This window comes from Catharus ustulatus, chromosome 2 (assembly GCF_009819885.2).
Source record: "Catharus ustulatus isolate bCatUst1 chromosome 2, bCatUst1.pri.v2, whole genome shotgun sequence".
Classification (NCBI taxonomy): Eukaryota; Metazoa; Chordata; class Aves; order Passeriformes; family Turdidae; genus Catharus; species Catharus ustulatus.
In genome coordinates, this window is record NC_046222.1 from 108,618,048 (window position 1) to 108,630,345 (window position 12,298).

General features: G+C 38.6%; 1 protein-coding gene across 8 annotated transcripts in view; it reads right to left on the reverse strand.

Moving 5' to 3' along the window:
- Positions 1-501: 501 nt before the first annotated feature.
- The window catches only part of SCML2 (Scm polycomb group protein like 2), a 75,775-nt gene continuing 63,978 nt past the window's right edge, over positions 502-12,298 (reverse strand). For 6 of the 8 annotated variants that reach the window (XM_033052073.2, XM_033052075.1, XM_033052069.1 and 3 more), the window contains 4 exons: positions 11,844-11,957; positions 5,781-6,062; positions 4,921-5,084; positions 502-2,862 (listed from right to left, as the gene is read on the reverse strand). In XM_033052073.2, the coding sequence (XP_032907964.1) occupies positions 2,737-2,862; positions 4,921-5,084; positions 5,781-6,062; positions 11,844-11,957 (686 nt within the window). In that variant the 3' untranslated portion in view covers positions 502-2,736. The remainder of the gene's footprint in view (positions 2,863-4,920; positions 5,085-5,780; positions 6,063-11,843; positions 11,958-12,298) is intronic. The other 2 variants (XM_033052076.1, XM_033052074.1) reach the window with 2 other exon arrangements.

Sequence of the window (12,298 nt, forward strand, 5' to 3'; positions counted from 1 at the left end):
CCAGTGACAGTTGTGAAGTTATCATTAACCCAATACAAGTTCCCTCTCAGGCACAGCCTGATCGCTGGTAACAGTCACTGGAACAAGAGACTTCTGTATTACAGAAATAAGAAAGTTTGAAGTGTACAAAGTTCAAACTTACTGCCATTAACAACTTTGATTTAAAATACTTTGTGTCTTTACCTGAACACCGCACAATTTTTATCAGTCTCTTCCCTTCAGTGGTTATAATGAATTCTGTAAGCTGTAAGTTGCAAAATGAGATATACAAAACTAAATAGTTGAATAACTAGGTAAGTTCTTATTTTGAAAGCATAGAAAAACCCAAGTTCAAACATTAATTACTTCAAATGAACAAAGTTGCAATGATCTTAGCTTTTTCATTAAAACCTTCTTATATCAGATGTTTCCATGAACTGTAAAGAATTGCCAAATGCCAGATCAGACAGCCACCCTTGCCTACGCAGAGAGCGCTCACACATCCACACAGCATCAAACAGAACAGTTACAACAATGAACAAACTCTTTTATTTTTCTTGCTAGATAAGAACATCCCACTGAAAATAAAGAATAAAAAATGTATTCTGCTGTAAGACTCAGAATGCTTGAATCTTACACTACAGCACATGGAGAAATCCTGGTACAGCAACATCACAGTTATCTTTGTGCACATGGGTGCACAGAAAGCCTTGAACAAATATTTATACCCATAATAGTGCCATGTACAAAAATGTCATTCCATAAAGACCAAACAGAAAATTTAAACATCTTTGTTTTTCTTATGCCAAGGGCAATGTAAAAAATGGAAACTATTTTCAGGCAATTACTTCCACTTAAATTGCATGAGATCTTTTTATGCTGAGGAACCCAAATTCAGCATAATAAAGCACAGAAGAAGTAGTATACAATTATATATATGTATAAACAATATTCTGAACACATGGGGCATGATGTTTTCCTTAATATATAATTTTTGGTGCAACCATATTGAAGTTAATCCAGTATTTTTCTAACACCAAGAGAAAATATTCTGTTTCTTTAATCAATGCTCTGACGTTTTCATACTATAAAGAGCATGCCTGTATTACTCATCTAAGCATACATGCACCACAAAAGATATGCAAAACAAATCGATACAGATAAACTTTAGTGTCAAATGTCTAATGATGTAATAACAAAAACAATTCTCAGGGCCCAAATGACTTTCTGAATTGAAATTGCATTGCAGTCACTTAAAATAACAAAGTACTTGGACTTGACAGTCACAAAAGTCACTGTTTTCTAGCAGTACCTCTGCGGAAATCTGATGAGTATCAGTCCATGGGTAAAGAAAGTCATTTTCAAAAAAGGAATTTGTAAAAAATACATTTATACTATATGCTTTCATATAAAAAGGCATTAAGAGATATAATAAATCCTACCATTTTAGGACTACACCTTCCCTAACAGTTTTTATCACTTGACTATTACATACAGTACATTCAGTTTCCTAAACAGAAAGTATATTTTCTTGTCCCTGATGTATTTTACAACTGGCAGTGACAACAAACTGCTTTATTATCACCACTCATTCTTGCAGCTTATACAAACAGCACCAATTTTACCCAAAAAAAGGTTTATCAGTTACAAAGTAGTACTTCCTCACAGGAAATATAAACCCAAAACACTGGAATCAAATGTGTCTTTCCAAATACATATCAGAATATATGGCTCAGAGTTAAGGGATGAATAACCAGGAGTATTGCATAGTACAGGGATCTTGCCTGTATGAATAAAGACACCTTTTGATTGTTTGTCACCTTCTGACTCCAAGAACAAATTAAACAGGTGCTAATGAAAGTAATACACTACTAAATTTACTGGTAAAAAAAACAAACAAGAAATTGTACAGTTCTCTCCGCCACAGTGCAAAGTACACATTAAAAAACTGAAAATATATGTACAGTGTGTATGTATATTTTTATGTAGTATGTATTTCCCTGACACATACACATGTACATATAAAAAAGCATGAACACACCTCCATGCCAAACTTAGCAAAAAGATGGAATGTTTAATATGTGGATGCATTGTTCCAGTGAAATCAGTCTGTCCCAGAAATGGCTGTTTATACAGCCAATATGACCTTCTATGAAACAGAAATATTTACTGCCTGCCTAAACTGACAATATATGATACATTTGTCCTCATAACTTCCCAAAGGACTGATAATCATACTTTATAAAAGCTTATATTTGTTTAAGCCCTCTCTTCCAAAACCCCTCCTCTTTTCTGAAAGACCAGTATATTCACTACAGAGATGAGATCTTCTATTTTAAGATTTTCTTGCAATATAAAAGTTTACAGCCACCCCTGTAAAAATCATTAACACCTGATGCTGGTTTAATTTATTTCCCTTTGGGATTCAGCTGTTTTGTTTCTGAATATGAACACGTTGGCTGAAGCCTGTAACACAGAACACACTTTTCAGGATTCGGAGAGCGTTCTTACCAGACCTGCCCACACCCAGGATGATCAATTGTCCTTCCCTGACAATTTTCTGTGAAAACGTTTGCAAAAACACTAGAATGTAATACAAATTACTCCCCGCCTTTATCCTGAATTTCTTTTTTACATTTCGAGAGCACATTAAAAAAATAAAGATTTATATCAGTGAAAGAGTTTCAAATCAAGGCGATGGCTGTGAACCTGAGAGCTTGGTGTGATCCGAACACACGCGTTTTGGTACCCCCCCAGCTAGAACTTTCCTTGTTTAAGTCGTTCAATGTGGTAGCACAACTTCAGGGCAGGTCCCAGCTTCAGTCCCATATATTTCATTATCATATCACTCCTCAGTAAGAGTAGTGCCTTCCCATCAATTTCCTGCAGAAGGAAGAGAATAAACACACGACAACTACTTTAACAAGCTGCATGGTAAAACTCGAAAGTACATTGTAATTATTTATACTGTAGTAAAAATATATCTACTATATGTAAAACAGTAACTGTAATTTTGAATTTACAGATAACTACTGAAATTTAATGTTTTAGCATTTTTTAATGTGTGATTAAATATGAGATGTTAAAGAAAGAAAATGATAGTAAATAAAAGAAACTGACCAAACAGCCCTCAGAATTAGGGCTTCCAACCGGGAAAAAAAGTGAATGAGTCAAGGGAAGAAAGAAAAAGAAGCTGTAAAGGAAGGTCTGTGCAGTTAGAGATTAAATGATCCAAGCACTGAGGCCTTGCACTGAACCTTGAAAACAGCTGTGGGGACGATTTTGGCAAGCATGTGCAAACGGTCACACAGAGGAAGTGGCTAGAGACCATCTAAATATGGGAAATTAGACAGATCTATTTCCACGTTGAACCAAAGAGATTGTCAGGATCAAGACCAAGGACAACTTAGTCAAATTCCAACTGTCTGACTGAGAAGCTGCTGAAATGTGACAGTCCTAAGCTCTCAGTATCATTACATACCATAGACAGGCAATTAGTTCCATAAAGCACCACAAAGAGAAACATTGTCTTACTTTTTAAAACACAAACCTGAAAAAACAGGTGATATTTACTGATGTTATGCAATTAAGAATAAAATATAAGACAGGAATCTCCACTGGAAGTTATTTTGATTTTTCCTTCCAATCCAGCTTACTCAGAGATTAAACTGTTAGGAGGAGCTAGAGCAGAACATGGGTGAAATACTAAAGAAAAAGTCAATCTCTTTTTGGAGGGTAATATATGCAATAAAATAAGAAAGCAGTTCTCTACTGAGTAACCTACCATAGAAAGGCACAGCAAGAAAAAGGAGGGGAGATCAAATCCACCACAAACTGATACAGTTTCGGTCTCTAAAGATAAAATCTAGTCAGACCTATGAACCCTACACATTGTTTTCCCAAACAGATTAATTACAGTAATTTCATGATTATAAACTGCACCATTTTGATTGAAATTTTTCTCCCAAACCAGAAGTGCGGCTTACATTCAGGAGCGGCTTATATATGAACAAATTTTGGAAATTTCCCAACCCAGAAGTGCGAGCCCGCAGCAGCCCCGAGCCGAGCCAGAGCCTGCCTGGCCCCGGGCGGTGGGGCAGTGGTGGCGCAGCAGCAGCGCTGCCTGGCCCCAGGGGGGCACAGCAGCGGCACTGGCCGGGCACGCCCCTCTCCCTCCTCCCGACGGCAGCAGCCAGGGATGCCCCTCTCCCTCCTCCCAGTGGCACCAGTCGGGCACGCCCCTCTCCTTCCTCCCAGCGGCACCGGCTGGGCACGCCGCTCCCCTGCCTCCCAGTGGCAGCGGAGAGCAGGGCCGGGGCCACTCCCTGGTGGCTGCCCCAAGCAAGGCTGAGCCAGTAAACCCCGTGATTCTGTTACTATTTGGAAACTTTGTAAAAGTTGCACGCGGATCCTTGCTGCAAATGAAAGTGCGGCTAATAATCCAATGCGGCTTATTCATGGACAAAAACCTAAATGTTGCCGACACCCGGACCTGCAGCTTATAATCAGGTGTGGTTTGTAATCGTGAAATTACTGTAAATATTTCAGTTGATGCTGTGAATTTTAGTATCAATGACAAAGTGTCTAGCTAACAATGGGTAACATCAATCTCTGCTCTAGGAGAGTAAATCTCCTAAATAAACTGTACATGAGGCACCAGGGTTGCCAGGGATGATGGCCATTAGAACTTAGGCGCTTCCAGGTTGGCATTATTCCATATACATTGGAAAGAGTTAGCTATTTATATTAGTCTAGCAAGACTGAAAGAAAAAATATATTGCAGGAGGCGTTTCAGGTGGAAAAGTAATTTTCAGTCTCTTTCTAACATATGAGGAGAGGCTACTCCACCTCCAGTTGCAAAGAGACTGATAGACATGAAAGTTGTATTTTAAGAGATTAACATGACACAATCTACTAGAACAGAATGGATATGCATCATACATGTCTCCTGAAGAGTTCTGCATGTGGAGCCAGTGCCCGTGGATCAGCTTCTTTCACAAAACGCACTACTTCCTCTATTGACCAAGTGGAAGGATCTTTATTCAATGTTCTTGAAGGTTCCCTTTTTAGTGAATTCAAATCCGGTCCAGTTGTGGAACTTGCAGCTTTTAATACAAAAATATTGTGAAAGGAAGTATCACCAGTTTGTACAGGGATAACACATTTCATTTCACATAAGAACCTTAATATTAAACTTATAGCATTTCTTATGCATTGTTTGCAATATATTAAAATGAAAAGATGCTTTATTTTCCTTCTAATAATACTGAACTGTTCCCTTTGTCTTTAAATGCCTTCTTTAACTGCAAATACTTACAGCAGCACAAACATTTGCACTGTGACATACCTACAGGGATTAGTTTTACTTGCACTTGGCTCCTGAGTCCCAAGATGCTATTAACTGGGAATGAGGCAAAGGCAAGTGAAGCTGTGCAGACAGACAGTAGGAAACCCTATCCCTGTATTTCAGTCACATGGCAATATTTGATAAGATGCTCAGAAGTGAGCTGCATACAGCTATCCCAGCTATCCCAGTTATCCCTTATCTGGCTTGCAGCAGGGTCCATCACAGCAGCAAGAAGAAGATGCAGCAGGAATGACCCTCCCTGCCTTGCACTACACTATTAGTACTAACAGGCTTAAGTTCTGTATTTGCAGTTACATAAGCAAGCCTGACATGCTTGGCAACAGCACATTTCACTCCATATTGCAAGCTTTCCAATGGCAAAGAACTTTATTCATAATTTTGCATGTTAATAGAAGCAGTCACATATTCTGGAAGGTTTTGTGTAACAGCCTACCTTCAATCCGCCTCTGTATCCGATTCCTGCTGACTTCATAGTAACCACTGCTCCCAGCAGAGCTCAGGGACAGCCTACGCAGGACTGGGGCTGAATTTGAGGTAGCAGTTGCTGGCTGATGGGAATTTCTGTAATATGCAGCATTTCCTGAAGTGCGGTACTCTGTGGAATTTCGACAGGTTTGGTTTGACGAATTTACAGAATTAAGTGCAGAATCCATAGAATCCTCAGAAAATCGGTGTTCTTTGGAAGTGCTGTTTTCCTCTATAGGCAATGTTTCTGCTACACAAAAAGCAAGCACCAATATGTTCAAAGTGATGCACATCACACCTTTGTTACTTGAGGCCTTGCTACATTCTCTTGAAGGTACTGACAGATTGTAATCTCATTAACAAATCTCCTTCCTCAACTAATCATTGGGCTCTTATTGTATTTTAAAACATTATTTTTGTAGCAAAATATATGATATGCCAAGTTTGAGACATTCTTTCATTAATCATTTTAGTTGTACTTATTGAGTGCTATGAGCAGGAAAATGACAGAGGAAATTTTTTTATAAAATTGTCTGCTGTAAATATTGATACATCAAGTAATTTTAGTCAATAATTTTCATTGTTTCTTAAACATATCATTAAAAAGCTAACCATTAATATTATGTAGCGTTTATTTTGCAAGACATTTTTAATACAAACAAAAAACCTCATGTTAACTAACAATTGTTTAGTAAATTCTTAACAGCAGAGGGAGTTACTAACTTCATAAAGAAATAAAGTGGACAGTTATTATCTATGGACCCCAAGAGGTTCAGACAGAGGTGCCATTATTAAAAAGGAAAGAGGTTACAGGCAAAGACACAGAAGCGAGTGCCTGGTGTGGCACACTAATGTAACATGTTTTGACCACTCTGCTTTATCTACATACAGTTCTTTGCATAGGGCAGGGTCTCAGGGTCTCTGGGTCTTCAAATGCAGACTCTGGAAAGCTACAGATACAGGTAAATGACTGAACCCATGGAGCAAGTGGAAAAAAAAAAGGTCTCAGGAAGGGAGTATAACAATATTCTAGTTCTTAGGCCTGTTCAGTGAATTTATACTCTGCAAAAGATAAACAACATCCACTCAGAAGACTTGTGACCTTTTAAAGTCTGTCAATACTGATTCTAAGTCATGTGAGTGGAGTTCAGCACATCCCTTTCCTTGGGCCATGAGACAGAAGCCAGGTTTGCTCGATTACTGAAAATTCCACTCCCGATTAGCCCAGTTCAGGTCTGTTTGAGAGAAGCATGCCACATGAGGAAAAAAAACAACAAATGAACAGGAACACCACTCCATTCACTAGCAATCATAGATATTCCCCTCTGCATCAGGCCAATATCTAGCAGGAGAAAGAAGTTGGAAGCATGATGTACAAATCTGTATGAAACAAATGCTGCTTTGGCAGGAGAGTTACGAGCTGGAAAAATATAGCTAACAGGTTCACAGAAGTGTAAGCCCCACACTACCATCTTGAAAATAACTCTACTGAAGTTATAAAACATATGCTAGTGAGGCAGCATATTTTTTGGAATAAGAACTGGTACATTCTACAAAAATGTTCCTGAAATAAGCTTTTTACTGCCCTTCTTATATGAAAACTTTTAAGAATTTCTTGGGCAAATGCCCAATTAAAACCAAAGGAAGAGTATTTTCCTAAAAAACCCAGTGAGCTTCTCAAGTGTGCTTTCAACTTGCTTCATAAGGTCTCAGGTTCTCTTTCTGAATGCTGTTTAAAGTGTAGTACAGTGAAGAACTGTTACGTGTATTTTGACCTTCAAACAGCATAACCCTGAAAGGGAACTTAAGGGTCTCAGAGAGCCAGCCCATTACTTAGTGAATTCAGTAAGGCAAGGCCATAGAATCACAGAATGGAACCACAGAATCACTGTGGCTAGAAAAAGCCACAATGGCCATTGTTCACCCAGTAGCACTGCGCCCACCACTGAGCCACATCTACATGTCTTTTAAATATCTCCAGGGATGGTAACTCAACCCTGGGCAGCCTGTTCCAATGCTTGACAAGCCTTTAGTGAAGAAATTTCTCCTAATACCCAACTTGAATTTCTCCATGTGCAACTTGAGGCCATTTCCTCTTGTCCTATTGCTTGGGAGAAGCGTTAGCTGGGAGAAGTTATGAATTCCCACCTCCCAATAACCTCCTTTCACATAACTGTAGAGCACAATACGGTGAAAGGAGGCGAGCACTCCCACCAGCTCCCTCAGTACTCCTGGGTAGATTCTATATGGTCCCAGAGACTTGTGCATGTCTTAAGTGCTGACCATTTTCCCTTGGATTGTGGGGACTTCAATCTGCTTCCCATCCCTACCTTCCAGTTCAGGGTGCTGGGTCGTGAAGAACAACTGATCTTAGTACTAAAGACAGAGGAAAAGGAGGCATGAAGTACTTCAAAAAGCAATCCTTAAATTTTGTCACTTTGTTTCCCCTCACATCCAGTACAGGCCTGAGATTCTCCTTAGCTGTCCCCTGACTGCTGAGAAAAATGAGACAAAAATTTTCTTGTCTTTTATGGCAGTAGCTAGATTAAGTTCAATTTGGGCCTTAACCTTTTTAATTTTCACCCTGAATATTCTGATAGTATCCTTGTAGTCCTGATTTTTCTGCCCCTTCTTCCAAAGGTCCTTTTTTTTCCTGAGTTCCAGCCAAACCTTTCTGTTAACCAGGACAGTCTTCTTCATGCAAGCTTGTCTTTCAGCATGTGAGGACAGCCTGCTTCTGTATCTTTATGTCCAGCCTTCCTGGACTTCTTATCTGCAAGGTGATGTAATATCTCTTACTAAATGTCATACTCATGGACTAAAGAAGCTTTTATGGATACAAGTCCTTCTCTTTCATATAAATAACTTTCAAAAGAACCACTGCAAAACTTTCTAGTTTGTCAGACCTGAATCAAAAAAGCAAAGAAAAAGCTACTGAGGTTTTTGAACAAAACAAACAGCCTTTATATTTTTCAGAAGTACTTACAGTAACTTACCAAGATTAAAAACAAAACGTATCATTCCACAGAATTTCAGAGAGACTTTAAGAGATTAAGTCAATGATGCACACTATAAAATTATAAAGTAGCCAACCAAGGGAAAATTAGAGCTGTAGAGAATGAAACTACATCTCAGTCCAAGGCCAAAAGGCAGAGGTGATACCTTAAATTGTTACAACAGAGCTGTATGAAGGAGCATAAGGTTTAACTGACTGAACCTGTACATTCAGATTTCAGAAGTCTTGAAAGGTAGGATGAAACAACGGAGACAACACTCCCCAGCAGAGAGTTTCAACAGGAGTATTCAAGCATGTATCAGCCAACTCCATGTAATGTATTAAGAAAAAGCATCTTTTAAGTTTTTATAGTAAACTAGTAGGAATACAAATATAGGTTGTTTTTTGTTGTTTTTTTTAAATAATTACATTATCTTTGTCAAGATTTCTGTAAAAAAAGATGTTAAAAATTCAAAAGAACTTAATTTTAATCATTCCAAATATATTCCAGATTTCTCTCTGCTGTTACATATCCTGAAGCCAATACTAGGTTTGGGAAACATCAACTCTGCTTTTTTCCTCCAAGATATCAGCATTTGAATTTATCTTACGGTAAATTCTAAACTCATGTACACAAGGTAGAAAAGCTGGCATATTTCCCATCTTTTTTTTAGGGAAGGCTTTCTGTTCAGTAGCTGTGGTATCCAATCCATCCATCCAGCTTCTTTACAAACAAAATGCAGCAAAATTGGCATCTAGCAAATGGAGCATTGCAATCCATGGAGAGAGGCAGTTTGCCTATCTCAGCATTTTGAGCAGTTGTGATTAACAGAGGCATGGAAAGAGATGGGAGGTTCCACTGCAGGATGCCTGGCCTCTGGATGGATTAATGAAAGGCCAGTAAGAGGCCTTAAGTTTCAAATGTAGGGATGACAGCAGACTGTTTAGGCACTGAAGCCTTAGCAGGAACTGGATGTTTTGTTTTCTTGAGGCTCTTCTGGGAATTAGAGGCCAGTTGTTCTGTCTCATACATAACAAAATGATGTAATTGGACACAGTAGTAGGAACACTCTGTTTTCAGGGGAAGGGAGTCTGAGTTATTCCCCACTCCCTCCTCCTTTATCTTTCATAACTTTAAGAAGAAACTGTTAGTGAGCAAGAAAGGCAGCAAAATCTGCAAAGCATATTCCTGAGCAGATCAGAAGGAAAACGAGCTGTTTGAAAGACCGTTTCCCACAATTACTCCATTTTGCCTTCAAATGATATTTCAAAACAACTATTTTAAGACAACTGTGTCTCAATGGAACCAGAACTTTTTGGGGGCAGATCTTTCTTGTTAACCAACCCATGACTGACCGCTACAAAATTGCCTCCAGATTTTCAGCAGAGGACATTGCCCTAATGGGAAACACACAATGCTAGAGAACACTTTGCCTGTTAGAATGCACAAAGTACAAATTCAAACCTCTGAAACCATGGAAAAACACTTATTTTAATTATTTTTTATTCAAGTAACTGCATTTTACAATGAACTAGTGATCTTAAAATGTATTTTAAAGGGTACATTGACTCCATCTGTAAAAGATCCACTAGCAAACAAGGAATAAAAAACAGTATGTGCACTCATGTTTACTTGAGTAACATTTCTTACAAGATACTGCAGATCTACTTAAACATTTTTCCTCTAAACAAAACAACTTCATTTGAGCGTTATTAAGTGCTCCACACTTACTAAGTTAGTACGAAAAATGTAACTTAGATATATAATATATCTCTGGAATTAAACCAGAGTTTCTTTTGTGAAGACACAGAAGTCAATAATCAATGCACAACTGTGTATAATAGCTACAGGAAATATAAAGATGTGAATATGCTATACACACACACACAAAATAATAAGATGTATAATTTTAAATAAGTTATCATTTGAAACATTTTAATTTTGCATCCTTTTCTGCTTTAACTGTAGTCTCATGGCTTTTTAATATGCACAGAAGAGATATCCTGCCTCTACTCATGGTAATAGATATAAAATAATTGCAAGATCACAAACAAAAAGAAAGAAAAAAAGGATGAAAAAATAACTAATCCCCATCATACTTCAAAAAAGCCTTTGGAAATTATGTGCAAATATCTTCCTGCAAGAGAAGGTATCCATCAAATGGGATAACTCAGTATCATCAACTTACCACATCTTAACCAGTTAAATAGCAAACTGGTTTACTCAACCATTTCACTGTGTCTCTCTCACTGACAATTTAAACCTAGATGCTTTACTTCACATATGAGGCAGACTAAGACTAGACATGTGCTCAGTTACTGCAGCTGAGCTGCAGCACAGGAAAAAGAGTTATTTTATCTGTGAACTACACCAACCTGAGAGTGAGCTGTCACAGGCAGGCCACGCCGCTCCCCTGGCCATGGCTGCCTTCCACTCAACCCTTCCCTGTGTTCATCCAAGTCCACAGAGAGTCACTCCAGAGAAGTAAAACAAGACTCTTCCCCAGAATGTTTTCTGTGCTTTTGCTCACTGCTTCAGCTCTCTACCCAGCCAGGGAAAGGGAACACGGGGTGGGCTAGGACTCACAGCAAGGACAAGGAGGCAAGGAAAGCAGGAGCAGCACTCACAGCTAGCTATAAACTCAGCTGAATTGTATCATCAAGCTGCACCCTTACTCCCTTAATGAACTCAGCCTAGAATTAAGAGCTGCTTCCAATTTATCTCCTAACCCATTTCAAGGCAGTCAGTTTTCTGCTCAGTAGCCCTACATGAAGCAGGAGGCTTCATCTGTCACCAGTGTACCTGAGCCCCTTCACAGAAAAGGCTGCAGGTTTAGGAGAAGCACTGCTGGAACTTGCAGGAGATCTTCCTTAAGTGCAAAATCTGTACCAGTGATCAATAATTAACATACTTCCACCCTGACCTGTCAAAGGCTAGAGACAAACCAGACACACATGTTGTACTCAGTCTTTTTTGACTGGAAATACTGAAACCATAAATAATCCTCATATATAATTCTGACATAATATAATTACCTTCAGATGGATGAGCATCGTTTCTGGGAAGCTTAGGGGAAAGAGGAGCTGTATATGGTGGAGAGTCCTGAGGGTATCGTTTAGCACTCCTGTTTTCAGGTATTTCTTCTTTGGCTGTGAAGAAGAAAAGTCACTACCTATTAATGTAGCATAAAGCTGCTCATGGGCAAAGTCCAGAGACAGAAGTAAAGACAGACATCAGCCATTCACTAGGTTAGAGTTCCATTTCTTGTGTCACACAGATTCAGTCACTTTAATACAAAATTCCAAAGCTGAATTACCTTCACCCTGTCTACTTTCCTGAAGAGTTAAAACTAAGAACTTTCATATGATAGATAGAATTATAAACATAATTTCTCCATTGGAAAGAAGGAAAAAAAATTTCTACACCAGCACCTAGAAAACAGACTCAGCTATCAAACAGCTATCAAAAGCTTTGTTCCCAATATAAAACT